General features: G+C 37.4%; 1 protein-coding gene and 1 long non-coding RNA gene across 8 annotated transcripts in view; one reads left to right on the top strand and one right to left on the bottom strand.

The window, feature by feature from the left end:
- Positions 1–8,869, top strand: part of Phf14 (PHD finger protein 14) — a 146,091-nt gene extending 137,222 nt beyond the window's left edge. For all 7 annotated transcript variants that reach the window (XR_013049681.1, XR_013049680.1, XR_006070166.2 and 4 more), the window contains one exon: positions 8,673–8,869. Coding sequence is in view for 4 of the 7 variants with exons in the window: in XM_076566200.1 (XP_076422315.1) it covers positions 8,673–8,747 (75 nt within the window). In the remaining 3 variants the exon portion in view is untranslated. The remainder of the gene's footprint in view (positions 1–8,672) is intronic.
- Positions 8,870–15,033: 6,164 nt separating this feature from the next.
- The window catches only part of LOC121827864 (uncharacterized), a 31,109-nt gene continuing 26,088 nt past the window's right edge, over positions 15,034–20,054 (bottom strand). Inside the window, exons 3-4 of the long non-coding RNA XR_013049683.1 lie at positions 18,043–18,156; positions 15,034–15,901 (exon numbers count right to left, since the gene is read on the bottom strand). This is a non-coding gene — a long non-coding RNA (uncharacterized LOC121827864). The remainder of the gene's footprint in view (positions 15,902–18,042; positions 18,157–20,054) is intronic.

Raw genomic sequence — 20,054 nt, 5'->3', positions numbered from 1 at the left:
TAACTGAGTACTTCTGAATTGTCTTTGAGGCAGAGTTAAGAGTTTTGTGAAGACATTTTAAATACAGATATTAAGTACAGAGCTTATTAGAAAGAGAGAGGGTCAGGGAAAGCTTAAGGCACACCCATGTGGGCATGGGCATCTAAAGGAGGAGTTTCCCTGAGTGTTATTTCAACAGTAACTTCACAGTACTTAAGATCAACATATCTTGACTTCACAGTGTTGGCCATTCATTTGCCTTTAGTGTTTGTGTTGAGATGACTTTAGACTTTATAGGAGTTGTAAAAGTGGTAAAGAGAATACTTTCGCTCTTGCCCAGTACCTCTTGATCAACTTCCAGATGAATTACCAGCCATAAAACAGAAACCTTAGCTCAGTACTCTGGAGGAAATGTTGGTGTTTATTAGATTTTCCCAGTGTTGCCACTTGTCTTTCCTCTCTGGACAAGATTCAGTCAGGGCTCACTTTTTGTTTCATCAGTTGGGTCTTCTAGTTGGTGGTGGTTCCCTGTTCTACCTTGTGTCAAGGCTTTGGCACTCAGTTATTTGGTAGAATGTCTTTCCATTTGCATCTTTGTTGTCTGTCTGTTTGTTGGTTTGTTTTTTGAGACAGGGTTTCTCTGTGTAGACCTGGCTGTACTGGATCTTGCTCTGTAGACCAGGCTAGCCTTGAACTCACAGAGATCCACCTGCCTCTGTCACCAAGTGCTGGAATTAAAGGCATGTGCCACCGCCACCTGGCTTCCATTTGTATTTTTCTAGTATGTTCTCATGATTAGACAAGTTGTATGTTAAGGAGAAGTCTGGCCTACCTTACCATCACTCTCTGGGTGTGTGGCAATGGAATATACCCTATGTATTCCTGGTGATGCTACCCTGACCATCAGTTGGCCGGTATTTGTGAGGTTTTCCACTAGGAAGTTAAATATTTCCTTTTCACAAAGGAGTTTCAGATCCTTTATATTTGGAAGACAATCCAAAAAGTGGTTTTGCTTTAAGTCTCCAGACAGTTTAGGTCTAGTGAAGAAATTGGTGTCACTCTCTTGTCACGGTGACCATCATTCACTGAAGCAGCCTTCGAAACATTTTAGCTTTAATGACTTGGTTACTGAGGAGAAAGGGAAGTGTGTGAGAGAGTTTTTCCATACGTATAATGGGCACAATCAGATTCGCCTAAAACTGGCTTTGAGTCTCATGTAGCTTTTGCAAGGAGTAAATTAAAATTTCTTTAATAAAGGCACTGTATACTGCAGAAATTCTCAATTAAGATTGTTTATGAATTTCCAAACTGAAAAACCCTATTATTTGAGTATTTGATTACTTAGATACTAAGTTGTTCCTTAACATCAGAATTATCCTATAAAATATTTACAATTGTCTGGCTTCTATAGATAACAGTATTTAAGGAATTTAAAATATTGAAGGAGATTAGCTTTTAATGCACATACACCTGAGTAACACCGTTAAGTGGACTCTGGTGTGTGTGTGTGTGTGTGTGTGTGTCTGTGACTAATAATTATAGAAAACGGCATGAATTTGAGAGGGAATAGGAGAAAATGAGAGGATTTGGAGGGGAGAGGAAAGGGTGAAAATGATGCAGATATGGTACTCATGTATGGAATTCTCAAAAACTAAAATATTAAAATACTTTAAATCCTTATATTTAAGATCGTGATAGTTTTACCTGTAGTTTTTATATCTAAATCTTAGTAAATTGGGCTTATACTCATAAAGAGTCTTCTGTTGCTTACTTGCTATCATTTTATACCATTTTCTTTCTTTTAGTCCTACTTGTGCTGGATCTGTATCCTCCCCACTGAATAATTTTATTTCCTTCAGTTTAAATTGTACCTCCTTAGATGGCTGTTCCAGTTCTTAGAGCCTCTCTTCCCTGGCAAGTCCTATTCCTTCTTGGTCCCACATCACATAGGAAAATTTCAAAATCTTTTTGAACTGTCCCATGTCCATGCTATCAAAAGTTACTATTAAGAAAAAGTAATAGGAGGGCTGAAGACTTAGCGAAATTCCTTATTCTGAAAGTTCTGCTCCAGACTCACAAAGAAAGAAGTGCAGAAAATACTTAAAAGAGATATCTGTGTGTTGTCAGAAATGAAATTAGAAATGCCCCACTTCCCTTTTTCTGTTTTACTTGTTGCTAAAATAAAGAATATACTTTTATGAGGTTGAGTAAGATGATTGCTTTTACTGTCTTTTGCTTGAAAATGAAGAAAAGAAGTAAAATACTCCATCTATTTTTGAGAAGCTAGGGATGGAACCTGGGGCTCAAATATGCTAGACAAGAGCTCTACCACTGAGCAATACCCTAGTCCTCCATTCTCTTACTGATAGTTTTAGTTGAACTGATTTTTCCTATGAGCATCCAATGTTACTTTAATTTTATAGTATATTTCTAGAATTTTTAATTAAGTATGCAACTCTGTCATAAGAAAAATCCATATACTTTTTACAGTAAATTTAATTAAGCATTTCTTGTAAGTTCATTTCAGTGTCTACCATGGCCCACTAAAGTTGGAATTCAGTTGTAAAATGGTAGATTAATTGCCTTTTGTATGGAATGAAATAAGAATCTCAAATATGCAAAGTCAGGAAATGTAATTAGAGTCCTCAATTACTTATTCAGTGTGTTGGAAAACTGAATGCAGAAGTATAGGAAGGGGCCAAAGGTTGTTAAATGTAGCACATCACACACGTTTTACACTTTACTTAATGGCCCAAGTGTTTATTACTATGAAGTAAATGCACCATCTAAAGAATTATGGTGGAATTGTAAAGCATTAAAAACTCCAATTAATGTTAGTCTGAAGTATGCAGTGTGTTCATTTTGCCTGAAACATTTTCATTATCATCAGTATTTTTCCAGTTATTAAGATAAATTTTTCATCATTGTGCAGCACTAGCACGTTGGCTATAGTAAAGCATGGTCTTAAATCCTGTTGAGAGTTAAAATTAATGGATGCCCCCACACACATCATACACAACCACAATAATAATAACTTAAAAGAAGTTAGTAAAAGAAAGTGGTGTTTGAGTGCAGTTTAAAGCAGTGTGGATGTATTGCTTTCCTTCACCTCTTCTATGACCACAAACTTTTTAAAAATATGTTTTTAATTGAAATAGAATTATATCATTTCTCCCCTACCTTTCCTCCTACCTGTCCCTCCCAGCAATCTTCCTTCTAACCCTTCCCATACCCCACTGCTCTCAAGATGATAGCCTTGCTTTTTTGTTATGATTGTTTTACACACACACACACACACACACACACACACACACACACACACACACACACATATATATATATATATATATATATATATATATATATATATAACCAGCGGAACCTGTTTTTGTTGGTTTGTGTGTGTGTTTTCAAGCCTGACCACTGTGCATTGAGCAGCCAGAAAGGAGTCTCATCTCTGAGAAAGGCTAATTCTCCTTCTTCCAACAGACTGCAAACTTTTAGAACAATATATCTTTAAAAGATACACAACTTACTTTTTAAAACAAATATTAAAACATAGACATATTTGTGACTGTAAATTTAAAATCCAACTTCAATAGCTATTCCTTCTCTTATTAATCAAAGAAATATTATATAGAAGTTTTGTTGTTGTTTTTTTTTACAATAGAGAAACATTTCCAGTTAGTGCTTATCTGTACCTCACTTTGATTAACTGCAGTAGCAGCAAGCATCCTCACTGTGAATAGCATGGTTGGGAAAGTATAAACGGCTGATTTCACTCTTTATGTAAACAGCTCTTCGTTTTTCTCACTTATTTCTAGAAATAGTTTGTATGGTCAAACTGTAAAGACTTGATAAAGGACATGTTTTCTAGTTAGGAAAGTAACCTCTGCTCACAGTGAATATGTAAGAAAATACAAAATCCCACAGGCAATAAAATAAAGCAATAATATCACTTAGCAGTTCAGGTCCTTAGGGAAGGAATTTTATGTAGAGCCATAGGAAGAAAAAGTTACTTTTAGCTTTTTAAGTATAGAGGTACGGGTGTCCTGGTGTTTTTGTTTTTGTCTTGTTTTGTTTTCCTTATAAAAATTCTTCCCATATGTTTTATATACTGTATTTTTATTTAAAACAGTAAGTAATATAATTTAGAACAAGTAGCCACTTATTTAATATTTAAATATTTTTAATTTCAAAACATTTAACATTTTACAAATTCCTAGCCTAGCTTCCTTTGTCCAGGTGACGGTATGATTTCCATCTTGTATAACCATTTTACAATTACCAAAACTAGGAAGTTAACACCAGATGATTTTATTAATGACCCTATGGTATGTTTTCAGTTTTCCCACTGGTCATTTTATGGTTCAGTATTCCAGGTTGCAGTAAGTAATCATGCTACCTTAATTTTCTCCAATTGTGATGGTTCCAAGTTTTGTCATCCCCGACCTTGGCAGTTTTGCATACCACCATTCATTTGTTTTCTGGAATATCTGTTGGTTGCTTTACAGTGGTTAGACACTACAGGCTAGAGGTGATGTCCCCTTTTTAGTGTGTCACATTGGTGTAGTGATACTAAGTAGGTGGTATTGATCTTGATCATGTGGCTAACGTGGTATTTACTGCGTTGTAAACATGCAAAGAAACAGCCAGGAAATTGTGTGCCTTTTTATAACCCTACTTTTAAAAGAAATCCTTTAAGACATGTCAGTTTACAAGGTAAGCCTAATGTCTTTATTTGTAAACTATAACTTGAGTTACATATATATAACCTGAACAGTGAAATCTTCAGATGTTAAAATAATTGGCCATTGCTTGGAGTTGGTGGTTTCCTCTTACGAGAAAAGAAAAAAAAAGTGTAGGTTTTGTTAATTAACATTAAGTCTTTGAACTACTATCAAAAGACAAATGCATTTTTAAGTAAGGGGAAATAGAAGTCTCCTTTCCAAATCATTGGCACAAGCGTAATGCCATTTAAAGGAAATTTTGCAAGTGTAATACAGTAGTAAGGATAGTGTTACAAGCATGACAAGTGTTACACATATTTCTCTTTCATAAGAACTCTTCATTCCCTGCCACCTAGCTCATTAGACCATTATTCCATGTCCCTCATGTGCCTAGAAATGATGACTCCTCTCCTTCTCATCCTGTCAGTAAAAACAAACAAAAAACAAGGAGGCCACTGAAACATAGTCATTTGGTATACTGTCAAATGAATATACACTTTCAAAATTCCATGTCTGATTAAAAGAACTACAAGGTCACTGGAATCAATATGTTTTTTGGAGTTTGAATAACAAGCTCAAACATTAAGAGCATGCCTTTTGCTTTCCAGTACCCCCAAAGGGTGTGTTTTCCTGACAGTTGCTTCAGACATACTTTATGAAACAAATGTCAGACTTGTCAGGACTGTCACTAAGAAAACGATCCGTGGAGCATGGGTCTTCTTTCCCTGGGAACCAAGCAGATGTTTTAGCTCAGCAAAGTGAAGCCCTGCCATGAGAGGCAGTGTCTGCTTGCATTTGCTGTCCAGTGGGAAGGGAATGCTGTGCGGAAAGTCTGCCTTGGCAATTGCACTCACTGTGCGCTTCCTTGTTAATGATGCTTGATCTGTTGCCTGAATGGTTTTGTTAAGCTTGAGCTGTATATAAAGTTCTTATAAATTTGGCCTACGTTGTTAAATATACACACTTCCAAAGGACAGTCCCATCAGAGCTTTACAGGATCAAGCTGAAATGATTTAAGGTAAAATCTGTTAGTATTATTTTTATATGATATTATACTATACTATAGCAAGTTCAGTTTACATCCCAGCAGTTAGATTTGTTTTTTCCTCCCCTCCATGATCCTTTGCTACACTTAAGTCACAGCTGTAGTGAAATAAAGTAACAGGCTTGTAATGGTTATATAAGTGTTTTTACATGAAAAGGCAAAATTTAAGAGACAAGTCTTCAGAATAAAGAAAGGGACAGGACAGTTGTGTATCTGTGCTAAGTAGAGGCAGTGATAGAAAAAACATGCCTTTATAACAGTGCTTCCTGATTAGGAAAAGTCAACCAAAGAAGACTACTATTGTACTAATGTAATGAGTTACAGATTTACTTCTGTTATGTGTTACATATATTAAACCCTTTGTAACTTAATAGAAATTGCAAACTTTTATTTTACTTAATAACATTCTCCTATAGTTTCTACTCATTAAATACAGAAATAAAATATATAGATACTTCCTAGACCTCAGGCTTCCCAGGCTTATTACCACATCTCTACATCTGTATTTTTTTTTTTTTGCATGTTTTTGTTTTGGTTTTGGTTTTGGTTTTTGGTTTTTGCCTGACCATGTATGTGTGGGTCTGGTGCCCACAGAGACCAGAAGAGGGCAACAGATGGACCCCCTGGAACTGAAGTTACAGATGGTTGTGAGCCTCTACGAGGGTGCAGGGAAATTGATCCTGGGTCTTCTGGGAGAACAGTCAGTGTTCTTAACTGCTGAGCCACTTTGACAGCCCCTTTACATTTGTATTTTGAGTTAAGAGTAGTGTCGAGGTTGCTAGATAAAGCTAGATGCAGTTTATTAACCAGGAAGTCATATTGGTCTGTAAACTTGGTAGACTGTTCAGATGATAAAGGCTTCACTGTTTCCCATGATGTAAAGGTTAGAGTTTAAAATGGCTGTACTGGGGACTGGGAGATGGCTCGGTGATGGAGAGCACTTGTTGCTCTTGCAGAAGAACCGGGTTCAGTTGTCAGCACCCACATGGTAGTTCACAACCATCTGAAATTCCGGTGTTAGGAGGTAACACCCTCTTCTGTCCTCTGTATGAATGTGGTATACATACATACATGAAGTGCATTCATACATGTACAAATAAAAATAAATCTGAAATGTATGGCTGTTTTGGCACATACTGCTTCATGCATTTTTGCTTTCCTTTTTTTAATCAGTGCTGTTACTGTAAATCAATATTGCTGAAAGTATAACTCCTACTGCAGAGTAAGGAGTGATAATATGCCTGTTTAAAGTATGTATTAGTTTACACACACTTCTTATTTTTAAGCTCAGATATTTCATAAAATTCAGAAAACAGTTGTATGCTAACTGTATCCATTTAGATGGTAGGAATATAATACAACGAAGAAGAAGCTCTGCTTTGAAAAGCATCTTGACAAATTTCGTGCTGCTTAACAAAATGCTTTGCCACTGTCTTATTCAGGTGTTGGTTGATGGGAAATATCTACTCACTAGACATAAGTTGGGGAGAAGGTTCAATGGCATATAGTAATAGCTGTTGAAAAATATACAAACAAAGTTGCATTTCCAAGATGATATTAAAATCCTATCTCTGATGTCTCGTGTCTATAATGCTTCAGAGTGGTTGGTAGTAATGATAATTTCTCTACTTTTCCTGATGTTGACAGAGTCTAAACTGTTAATGCTGTGGAGGTTAGAGACAAAACTAAAGAATGCTTTCTTCACTTTACTCATTGTAGAAAAGAGCTTTGTTGTTTGTTTTTGTTTTGCCCATAAAAGGCAAATACATATACCTTGACTTGCATTGACACAAAGCAGAACTCAAAAGTTATATGGTTTGCTTAAATTTGTTTTTCTTTTCTTTTCTTTTTTTTTTTCCCCCTCCGGTTTTTTGAGACAGGGTTTCTCTGTGTAGCTTTGCGCCTTTCCTGGAACTCACTTTGTAGACCAGGCTGGCCTCGAACTCACAGAGATCCACCTGGCTCTGCCTCCCGAGTGCTGTGATTAAAGGCATGCGCCACCACCCCCGGCTTAAATTTGTTTTTCTAAAATACAGAGATACAGGATATTTTGGCATTAACTTTATCTAAAGATACTTGAGAATTTCTGTCTCCGCTTTAATTAACTCAGTAATATCTCAGGCAGTTCCTCTATTTCAGTTAATGAAAATGAAAGTGAAAGATCATATGTGATAAATCCAAAGTAACAAGAAAGCAAGACTGCTTGGCACTTGGATATTGTTGAAGGAACATGTATAATAAGATAGGTTACCAATTATAAAATGAAATATTTTTCCTGACTCTTATTATTTATACTTTGAAGGTCACCATTTAATATTAAGCACAGGGTACATTTCATTCCTGTGGTAGCAGACATTATGATGTCACTTCATTATCCACCATGTGCCATGGGAAACTGAAGTGAATTATGGGGCCACCGTTTAGAATCGAAGCTGTAGAAGATTGTGAGCGTTCTACAGCATGACATGCCCATGTTTCCTATTTTAGAACTGACTGATCTTCAGATAACATATGGTGGTACAAGTAATTGGAAAATTGACAGACCTGTCAAGAAAGTATGCTAGATGAGACCAAAATGCCATGCTGGAGCACATAAAGTGTCTTAGAAGTTAAATTTATTGTTTTTTATCAAAGAGAAAAGTAAAGCTATCTGGTTCTCTTACCACAGAGAGCACTGTTCAGTAGCAGGTGTTCAGAAGGTAATTCTGAAAGCCTTGATAAGATTGGTTGCTGTTAAAGGCAGATAGGAAGTTTTAATCAACATTTAGAAGAAAATACTATGTACTATTATTAAATGTTAGTGACTTTATAATTGTACGTTTCTGGAACCAGAACAGTACAGTGTTCTTAAATGTGTTGTTGGACTGAAATGTTCTCTGAAATTTAGAATTTCATGTTTGCTAAAATTGATTTTGCAGGAAGATGAAAATGAAGCTGAAAGAAAACATGCATCTCAGGAGCCCAACATGGAACAGAAAAATCCCAAGAAATAAGGGTTTTCTGTTGTGCTGGAGAGTTTACAGCTTGTGCTGAGGCAAATAACATTTCTAGTTTATAAAATGTTAAATTGTAAAATTAATTTGCAAAACCGTTCTCAATAAAGTCCTTGAAATAGCTTGTGTTTGGAATGTATAATTCTTTTTTAAACAATTCAAATTTGATTTAAAAACTAAACTCTCAAACTATGTTTTGTTTGTTGTTGTTGTTGTTTTGTTGATGGTGGGTTTTTTGTTGTTGTTTCGGTTTTTGTTCTTTTAAGACATGGTTTCACTGTGTACCTTTGTGGGTCAGGAACTCCCTATGTAGATCAGGCTGTCCTCAGACTCAGAGATCTGTCTGCATCTGCCTCCATTGCTGGGACTGAAGATTTGGGCTACCATACCAGCTTTTGAAATGCTTTTAAAAGGAAGAAATTGTCGGAATACAAGAACAGGATTTTCTTTTGCCTGTGACCTAAGTAATAACACATCTGGTTGGCCAAATAGAGATTTCTGAGAGTCTTTTACTCTTTTTCCTGTGTTCTGTTGTCATCTTTAAAAAGGGCCTTACCAGAATTCCCGTTATCAATAGAAAGGAAACCCTGTGCTCTGGTTTGCTTTTCTGTTTCTGTGATGAACACCGTAACTAATAGCAACTTTGGGGAAGGAAGGGGTTCACTTCAGCTTACACTTCCAGGTCTCTGTCCATCATTGAGGGAAGCCAGGACAGGACTGAATGAAGAGAAGCCATGGAAGGACACGGCTTACTAGTTCACTTGTCTAGCTTATTCTGAGCTAGCTTTAACGCATCCTGGGCCCAACTGCCTAGGGATGGTGCCACCCAAAGATGGGCTGAATCCTCCACTATCAGTCAAGGCATCTCTCACAGATATGGCCACATGCCAGTATGATTTTTGCACTTACTTAGTTAAGGTTTCTTCTTCCCAGATGAGCCTAGGTTTGTGTTAAGTTGACAATAATACTAACCAGGACAACCAACATAATTAAAAAGAGAATAGGAAATGTTTGTGCATGGAAACATGGAAAACCAGCCATTCTCACAGGAAATACTGATGCATTAGCTTGTCATATGGTACTCTAAATTTGCAGAGAGTATGAAAATAATGTAACAGTTCTTGGTAGCAGAGATAGTGCCATGATTTTTAATTCATAAAATATTTAATAAGGGGGTGGAGAGATGACTCAGTGGTTAAGAATGCTTCCTTCTTTTTTTTTTTTTTTTTTTTTGGTTTTTCGAGACAGGGTTTCTCTGTGTAGCTTTGCGCCTTTCCTGGGACTCACTTGGTAGTCCAGGCTGGCCTCGAACTCACAGAGATCCACCTGGCTCTGCCTCCCGAGTGCTGGGATTAAAGGCGTGCGCCACCACCGCCCGGCGAATGCTTCCTTCTTATAGAAGACTGGAATTTAGTTCCCAGCACCCAAGTCAGGAGGCTTACAATTGCATTATAATGCCAGCCCTAGGCAGATCCAGCAATACTTCTGACCTCTGCAGGCACCTCAGTTCGTGTACACACACACACACACACACACACACACACACACACACACACACACAATCTTTTTAAAAATAGTTACTAAGGATCTATGTGTCTGTCTATACAAACTTTTCTCAGCTATTTGAAAAACCATCTCTCTGTTTCTTTGGCTTACCAGTTTTTCAAACTATCTCTGATCCCATATTTTCATTATTGTTTTCAAGCCTTATTATCCTCCCTGACTCCAGCTTCTGAGCTGTTATTTGCCAGCTCCAGCAGGAGCAGTGAATCTAGTTTCAGTTTACAGAATCAAATATTTCTGGCAAATGTCTTTGTTTGATTATTGAAGGCAGGGTTGCTTACAACATGGGGCAGAATTTTGGGAGGCTTGTAAGAGAATGCCAGCATACAATGTCCTCTCTGTGAGAATGGAATTGGTGTGTTTTCCCCAGAGTCATATTTTATCACATGCATCTGACAAGTTCAGTAAATGTGTGACAGTAGGATGTGCTGGCAGCTGTGATACAGTTAGCTGAAATGGAGAAAAACTGCAAGTAGGTAAAACAAGTTCATTGAAGGATAGCCTCCAATCTGACTGGAGATCAGGAAAGCAACTCAAACTTACAAAGCAGACTCCCTGGGTGAATTCTGGACTGTGCCAAAGGAAAGGCTGAGAAAGCAGTTCAGAGTCTGCACGGGAAGGGAAGGGGGTGGGTGTTGAAGTAAGCAATGTCAAAATCACCAAGACATTTTATTTCCTACATGGATCTATTTCAGAATACCCATATTTACACGTTGGTGTTTTATGGATATTGGCACTGGTTTGCTTTTGTTTTCAAACAGTGTCTCTGTGTAATCCTAGCTGTCCTGTAATTTACAGTGTATACCAGGCTGGCCTTGAACTTACAGAGATCTTCTTGTCTCTCTCTGGAGTGTTAGTATTAAAGGTGCATGCCACTGTGCTTAGCTATCATTTGAAAGAAGTAATGATAGGTATTTCATACCCTAGCAGGCACAGTACAGGATTTGAAGTCATGCCGACAGCCGTGCCTCTGAATGTGAGATTGATGCTGTTGTATTCCCATTTTAATAACGATTGATGTGATGCTTATGGAAAATAAATGAAGCAAAGCTGTGTAACAGCAAGAGTTTAAACTCAAACAAGGCTTACCCCCAAATATCACAGTCTTTGCATAACAATCACTAACACCACACTTCTTTACATCCACTTGTTTCTTTTCTTTCTAGTCACCTATAACTCTCAGCACCAACTTTTTAGGATTTTTATTCATTAGTTTTGTTTTTATTATTTTTAACCGTGTCTGTGTGTGCATATGAGCATGTGAGTGCAGGAGATTTTAGAGCCAGAGAGGCCAGATCCCATGGAGCTAGAGTTATAACTGGAAACAACCAAGAGGGTACAAGGAATCAAATTATCTTCAGTAAGAACAGTATATGCTCTTAACCTCAGAACCATCTTTCTTGGGCAGCTTTGATTCATTGTATAACTTTTATTTAAGTGAATTAGAGGAAATGGCATAACTACCGCATTCTTTATGCTCCAGAATAGAATCCTGTGTATAATGGACCAATTATGAAACATCTATTGTTTCTCTGACATTCCAAGAAATCAACAAATAGTTGATTAAATGTTTGTATGTTGTCATCTGCTATGTTTTTTAAAAATGCCTGCATTTATAAAATGACCTGTTAGTATGAGAGACATAATGAGAGCCATTCTGTGGGCACATCAAGTATTTCTACCTAAGTGATATCTTTATTCAAAATTATTTATGCTGTTCCTTTAAAAAAGTTTTTCCATGGGCCAGCAAGATGGTACAATGAGAAGGGATGTTTGCTGTCAAGCCTGACAGCCTGAGTTTGATTCCTTGGATCACGTGATGGAGAGACCCAACTCAGGCAAGTTGTCCTCCAACTTACAACACCTACACATACACCAAAATAAATAAAGTTTTAAGATTTTTTAAAAACAGTATGCACCCATTACTTTAAGATAGTGAATGTTAGAGTAAACGTCCTTAAATTTCCGGCAGGAAAAATTTGTGTATGAATTAGTAAAAAGCTTAAAGCCCAAGCCTGCATGCTGTTTTTAAATATGTGTTGTTTTTTTTTTTTAAGATTTACCTATTTTTAAAAATGTGTGTGTGTGTGTGTGTGTGTGTGTGTGTGTGTGTGTGTGTGTGTGTGTTCTGTGTGAAGGTGTGTGCTTCTGTATGCAGTGACTGCAAAGGCCAGAGGCATCAGATTGTCTGGAAACAAAGCTAAAGGCAGTTGGGAGCTGCCCAACATGGGTACTGCTGACCAAACTTGGGATTCTTTGTAAGAGCAGTGCGAGTTCTTAACTGCTGAGCCTTCTTTCCAGCCCCATATGTCAATCTCAGAGTGCCACGGGTAATTATGTGAGTGCCATTAATGACTACTTGCATGTTATATATTTTCACACTATATAGATTTGTATTACATATTCGATCAGTCTGCCATAACAAAATGCCCAAGGTTGCATATGTTAAAACACGAGATGTTTATTTTTTCAGTTTGGTATTTCTATAATTTCTAGATCACAGTTTGGTGGGTTTACTTTTGAATAAAGCACTCTCCTTCTCTTCCCCTGAGTTATAGTTAGGGAACACTGCAATAGTATCTCAATGAGGAATCTATGGCAATACAGATCTATTTTCAGAAAGTCTTCATAAAGGTTAATAATTGGCATATGACCTATCAGTTGAATACTAAAGATTATCTACAGTGTGATGAAACCTGCCTGTTTTCATCATCCCTTTTCCATTACTCAGCTCATTTCCCAGCCAGTACCAAGTGTAAGCAGCAGAGTATTGAGACAGCCCGGAACTATAACGATGTGGAGTGCCTGGCGAAAGAACACAGCTTCCTTTTACTTCGTGATGCGTGTAAACCTGGCCGTTGAAATGAATTGTGTTCATGTTAGCTTCTGAGTTGTATTTCTTCACAACTTCCAAGAATTTAAAAATAAAACACCCTTTTATTAGTGTGTCTCTATCACATTCAGGAACAGCATGTTTTGTCTTTTTGGTTTTTTTCTTAACTGTTTAGTTTACACTCCTTCCTTAGGTCTAGAGTACAAACAGTAGAGGCAGGCAGGGATGTTATACCACACAGCTGACTGCAAATGGAAACTTCTAGATACATGTTCTTAAATTCATTAAACAAAACTTTAGTGAAACCACCTATATGCCATGCAGCTTTATTAAATGTCCCCATTTCAAATGTGTAACTCGGTTCTCCCCAGGAAGAGGAGACGCGGAGATTTCTAGTTACAGATCGGGCTTCATGTACGGCAGGCCTGGGGAGCTGCGCAGTGGCTCGCTGCACTGCGGAGAAAATAAGCCAGTAGCTGCTTGGGCCTTGGAGCTGAATGTCAGCAGTCCCAAAGCCACAGTGGGAGCCTGGGAGATCCCTGCAGAGTCGCCGGTGTTCAGTCATCACTGGAAGGCAGAGACTGGGGTCTGAGGTCAGTAGAGGACAGCAACAGTGGCAATAAATAGACTCAGGAAGAAGCAAAGATAGGTAACGCTGCCCTAACCCCATATCTCTTTCTAGATGAGCCTCCCACTGGAAGGTCCCACCTCTGAGGGAGAGTCTGACCCTTTTAGTTAACCCCTTTCGGAAATGCGGTCATGGAAGAACCCAGACAGGTGCCTTCTGATTGACTCCAGACCCTGTCTTGTCATTGGAATTGGCCATTACACCATGTGACCTCTGCTCCAGTCTACGGAGCATTTCCACCACTCAAAATGTTCCTCCTTGTAATCACACAGCCTTGTTACCTTCTTTCTTGAAGTTTTGCCTGCTCTAAAATTTCACATATATGTTTTCATGTGAATATACCTCAATTTGTTCGTCTGTCTGTTGAGAGACACTTCAACAGACATAAAAGTGTAGAAACATAAATGGCGAAAAGCACACAAAAGAAACATCATTAGTAATTAGGAAAAGGCTAATTAAAATAAGTTACAATTATAAATCCACCAAGTTGTCGATGTGTGTCACTGTCACAGCTATTCAATGCTGTAGCCACTGATTGTCTACTTGTACCTATTGAACAGTTGAACTAGAGCTACTTCAATTTAAGATGTGGTACCAAATTTTGGAGCTATAGTAAAAATTATATCAATATCAATAATTTGCATTTTGATTGTGAGTTGAAATAGTTTTTTAAATAGATTTGTTAAAGTTTAAAGTTTTTACTTTTTAAACAGTGACCACTAGAAAATTTGAATTTGCATACTATGAATTATACTGGACTACTAAACAGTGGTCTTAAGCTGTAATTGTAAGTCTATAAATGAATCTTAGCAAGATACAAAAAACCTAAAACTTCCATATATGTTGGTGGAGATACAAAATACTAAATCATTTAAAAAAAGAATATGGAGTTCTTTAATGAAGTTAGTCATACTCTTAGTCCATGAGCCAGTAATGCTACTACTACAAGAGTCTACACAAGGGAGATAAAAAACGTGTTCACTCAAAGATTTGTACATGAATATTTGTAACAGTATTATTCATAATGGTCCCACCCTGGAGCCAGTTAATGTTTCTATTCAGTTATAAGTCACATTAAAAACTAGTTATTCCTTTCACCTGTGTAATGCGGTTCACAAACCTAAGATCTAATTCTTACAGCTGTAGCAACAGTGTAAAAAAAAAAATCACTACATAACTACTATGAAAGGTTAAATAGAAATCTAAACAATACTCAAAGGACTTAAAACTGTTAATATTCAAAAAGTGCTGATGTAGCTTATTTGAAAATAATAGAGTCAAAGCTTTTTTAATGACCACATATTCTATTTTTATTTTTTTATTTAAATATGGCTATGCATTTCAGTCAATGCTGCCCATTTTCCTTGGGGTTAGAAAGTATAAATGAGAGGACAGCAGATGCATACCTGTTGCTTGACATTGGAATATCCATGATCTGCCTTAAGTCTGATTTCCACACACATAGCAAATAGGACATGCTCTGCAGAGGGCAGTGACTTCCCTTCGTGGATTTCTGATACTCCCGATGAAATGGGAGCAGGGACAGTAGTTCTTCTTTTCTAATACCTTTTAAAAGTGATAATATTATTCATTTGTGTTGTACATTATTTTGCAAAACAATCACTAATAGTTTTCCTCTAAGCAGAAGCATTGAATATATCTGTATTCTCCCACATACAGGATAATTTGTCTTGTTTTTTTTTTCCCAGTTACAATAAATGTTTGCTTTTTAAAATTGAATGTGAACAACTCACAAACAGAAGACTATTTCCTATAAAAGTTTCACATGGCTACATCAAATATATTGCAAAACCTGTTGAAAAAGAAGCAATAAATTAATTTGATTTGACACTTCTCCAGTGCCTGTGGTTACTAAGGCCTGTGCAGGTTTCTGTTGATTGAGTTCTGATACTCCTTGGGACTAAGGCAACTTCCTCCTGATACCAGACCAAATAAGCGTCACTCTCGATTGTGAAAGCTGATTAGAAAACTGCTCCATTTTCCATTACCTCTTTTCCATAGCCGTGGATGAGCAAATTCCTTCTCCATTCCAGACTAGCCTGAGCAATCATAGCAGGTGATAAATGTCTTCCCATGGTGAATTTGATGTGGAGTCCTTGGCTTTCTTATCTGGAGAGGAAGTTAAGGACTTAAAGCAACAGTGTGAAAACAAGCAACTATGGTATATAATTCTGATTTGTTTTAGAAAACTCTTAATTTCCTAGTCACAAAGCCAAATAAGAACAACCCTTTAAAACTATTGAGCCATGAAATTCATTCTCCTTGAGGGCTTTAAATTTGGAAGCACACTCATGAAATTTATAGCTTTGATGAGATATATTTTGCCTGCAGTCAAGATGAGAGCTAGATCATTGGTTTCCCAGCATGACACCTATGTGTTCCTGTGTGCACAAGATTTCATTAGGCTGATAATAACACAGCCAACATCACATTAATGTTTACAAGGTTGCTTTTGTCACTTTTACATCTTCCATTTACACCTACAGCATGCTAAATAGCTCACTCCAGAAAATAGGACACTGCTTACACTGCTATTGTCAGTAGAGTGAAATAAAACTGCCATTTTCATATTTGTGGTGTTCAAGCCACAGACTATCAAAAGCTACACGTTCTAGAAATAATAGATAATTGGATCAGGCCAGGTGCCTATGTAAGCCTGAATGTGGTAGCTCTCATTGTTAACACTTGGAGATCTGAAAATGTGGCAGGGCAGTTCTGACTCTAACCATGTTGGGCAGAGCCTGATCTAAAGGAGACATGAGATTATTGTTGCTTTTAAAGATTTGTATATTTCTTCAGGACATTCAGGCTTCAGAATAGTGAGCAAGGGAGCTTGGTAAGTAGGACCTAAAGGTGGCCACCTTGACAGGAGTCTGCCATCTGCCTCACATAATGAATAAGGAGCTCTGTAGGAGGAAACCTATTATTTGGAAATAGTGATGCTATTTTTTATTAGGCAGTGAAATTCTGTGATTAGGGAAATCAGTTCTGTAAGCTGTGTCCTTAAGTTTGTTTAAAAAAAAAAATCTAAGGTGTTTTATCTGCAAGTTTACTATTCCATCTACCATTTACTATCATGGACAGTCTCAGACACAAATAAGATGAGAAAGAGTACAAAGAAATCTTGTGTACTCTGGAGTGAGATGGAACAATTATTGTTATTTTTCATCTTTAATGACATGTAAGAAGATACTTGTTTTGATTTTTGATGGTGATTATCTGTAATCACCATTAAAGAGCTAGACTCTAGATTTATATTTGTAGTTTTGTGCCCTGGGCAGAAATATAGAACTAGTCAGAGCTATAAATCATGAATATATTTCAGCCTCCATAATATTGTTGAACTAAGATAGCTTTGCAATTATACTAACAAGGTATAAAACTGGTGCCTTTAAAATGTTATTTTGTTGGTAAAATTAAATTTAAAAAAAAAAGAACATCTGTTTGGGGTTATGGTACTTTCTCCCAGGGAATACTTTCTTTGAGGCAATCTTTTTGGCCTGCATTGATTTGGCCTTTATTATCTGATTGAATCTAATTCTGGAAGTCAGGAATAGTCTCATGGAAATTTCCTGGTACAATGTTTGTCTTCAGGGTCTTTAGACACACTTGTTCTTGCATTGTTCTCACCCCAGCTCCTGACAGAGCAGAGTTCTTACTCAATAGTCATTGCTGTCTCATAGATCTGTATCACTTCATCATCAGGCAAACTGAAGCTCTATATTACTGAACAAAACAATCCTTCAACAGCACGATTCTGCCCTCTGCAAGTTTAACTGCATCATTTATTTTTAAGATTTGTATTAGTTCTTTGAGAGTTTCATACATGTTTTGATCACTTCGTATTCTTTCTTTTTTATAAACCCACAAAGATCACTTTGTGCTTCCCAAATAATTCTTGGATGTGTGGTTCTGTCACTGGAGCATGGACCAATACCAGAGGCTACACTCTTAGAGAAAACTCTTTCCTCTTCTAGACTAATAATTGCTAGTAGTTTCAAGTAATAGGTTGCATTTCACACCCAATTCCCATCTTTATGCTGGGATTTGATCTAGCTCAGGATTGCACAGGTCTTGTGCATGCTTCTACAACCACGGTGAGTTCATAGGTGTAGCAGCCTTCCTGTATGCGGAAGATGCTATTTCCTTGTAATCACCCACCACATCCATCTAGCTCTTACACACTTTCTGCCCCAACTTCTGCAATAATCCATGAGCCTTGAGAACAGGAGGTTCTGTAGATATGTTACCTTTAGGGCTAAGCATTCTGCAGTCTCTTATCCTCTGTACCCTTGCCATTTGTGGGTCTGTGCTAATCATCTACTGCAAATTGAAGCTTCTCAAATGAGCATTGAAATATTGACCTGTAGGTATCACAAAAAGTCATTAGGCATAAGTTGGCTCAATATTATGTCAATTCACCAGAATAATAGAGTAGATCTTCCCTTAAGGCTATCTCACCTGTCTAATCACAGGATCTTGACATGATAATCATGCCAGATATGAGAATCATCTTGTGGGAAAGGACTTAAATCCAATCAGAAAATGGTTAGTGACTCCCACGATGTTCGTGCCATTATTGCATCAGTGAGCATGTCTTGCCAGACCAATCATTACTATAACTCCTAGGGTTCACATCTGAGTATGACTTTTCCCTTCTGGTAGTGTGCATAACAAAAGCTAGCACCATGAAAGCTAGCCAGTGGGAATGAAGCTTTAGAGTCAGCACTAGCTTGATTTTTTTTTCCATGTTCTATGACTCAAGTATATGGTATCTTTGGCAATATAGTCTCACCATCAAGGTCTGGAGGGCAAACAAAGAGCATTGCCCATATCCTGTAATGTTTGGGGATCTATGGAACCTCATTTACCAACAACTCCACTTACACTGTGATTTTTATTAATTGATCTCTGGTGTCTAGTAGGGATATTATTGCTCTGTACTGGAGTAAATCCAGTGTGTGTGTGTGTGTGTGTATGTGTGTGTGTGTGTGTGTGTGTGTGTGTGTGTTTAAACATATTCATGTGTGGTAGTGGTACTATTAGGAGGTGTGGCTTTGTTGGAGTGCTTATGGCTTTGTTGGGGGAAGTTTGTCACTTGGAGTTGACTTTGAGGTTTCCTATGCTTGCATACCACCAAGTGTCTCAGTAGACTTCCTGTTGCCTGCAAGATGTAGGACTGGCAGCTACTACTTCAGCACTGTGTCTGCCCACATGCCACCATGCTGTCTGTCATGATGATAGTGGACTGAACCTCTGAAACTGTAAGTGAGTCACCCCAATTAAATGTTTCATTTATAAGAGTTACTGTGGTCATGGTGTCTCTTCACAGCAATGGAGACCCTAAATAAGACAGAAGTTGGTGCCAGGGAATGGGTATTGCTGTGATAAGCCTGACATATACAAACATATATACATATTTACATATGGAAGCTTCTGCAGTAGTGGGTTTCCATGTGTCTTTCCCATAGGTCTTTAGTGTTATCAGTCACTCCTCATCCTCCCTCCCCTCCACTCCCCCACTGCAGTTTACCCTTTCTGCTGTATTAGTCCCTTTAACCCTTTATACAACTGCAATCTTTCTCCCACTTAATCACAGTCCCCGGTAACCAATTTCTTCACCTTTCTATACCTCATGTAGATGAGTAATGCAGTTTGTCTTTCTGTGAATGGGTTATTTCACTCAATATCCTTTTCTCAAGGTTCTTCCATGGTATTCATGTGACAGGATTTCCTTATTTTATAAAGATGGATAATTCCTTTGTTGACATACCACACTTTCTTTGTTTATCTATTAATGGAAATTTAGTGTGTTTTCATCTTGTGATGGTTGGTTGATATTTTTTTCCATATTGGTTCTGTTCCCTGTTCAGAGAACCCTGACTAATACACACCTTTTATTAAAACTGTAATTATGCAGTAAGCATACATTTGCTGATGTCTCCTTCTATTTTCCACTATATGAGGTATATACAGCTAGAAGGGACATTGTTGGACTATATAATAATTTCAATTTTTGTTTGTATGTCTTTTGAGTCAGGATCTCACTATATAGTACATATTGGTTTGTAACTCCTGATATTTTTGCCTCAGCCTCCCAAGTGCTGGGATTATGGCTATGCGTTCCCATCCTTAGTCTTACTTTTAAGGGTCTGATGATCTTTTTCATAATTCTGTCATTTTATATCTCCAGCAATGTATTTATATTTCCTTCATACGTGTTTCAATCCCTCTTTCTTCACCTGTATAATGGGAACTTCCT

Source organism: Peromyscus maniculatus, chromosome 3 (assembly GCF_049852395.1).
Source record: "Peromyscus maniculatus bairdii isolate BWxNUB_F1_BW_parent chromosome 3, HU_Pman_BW_mat_3.1, whole genome shotgun sequence".
Lineage (NCBI taxonomy): Eukaryota > Metazoa > Chordata > Mammalia > Rodentia > Cricetidae > Peromyscus > Peromyscus maniculatus.
The sequence above is the reverse complement of the archived record's forward strand: the minus strand, read 5'-3'. Positions and strand labels throughout refer to the sequence as shown.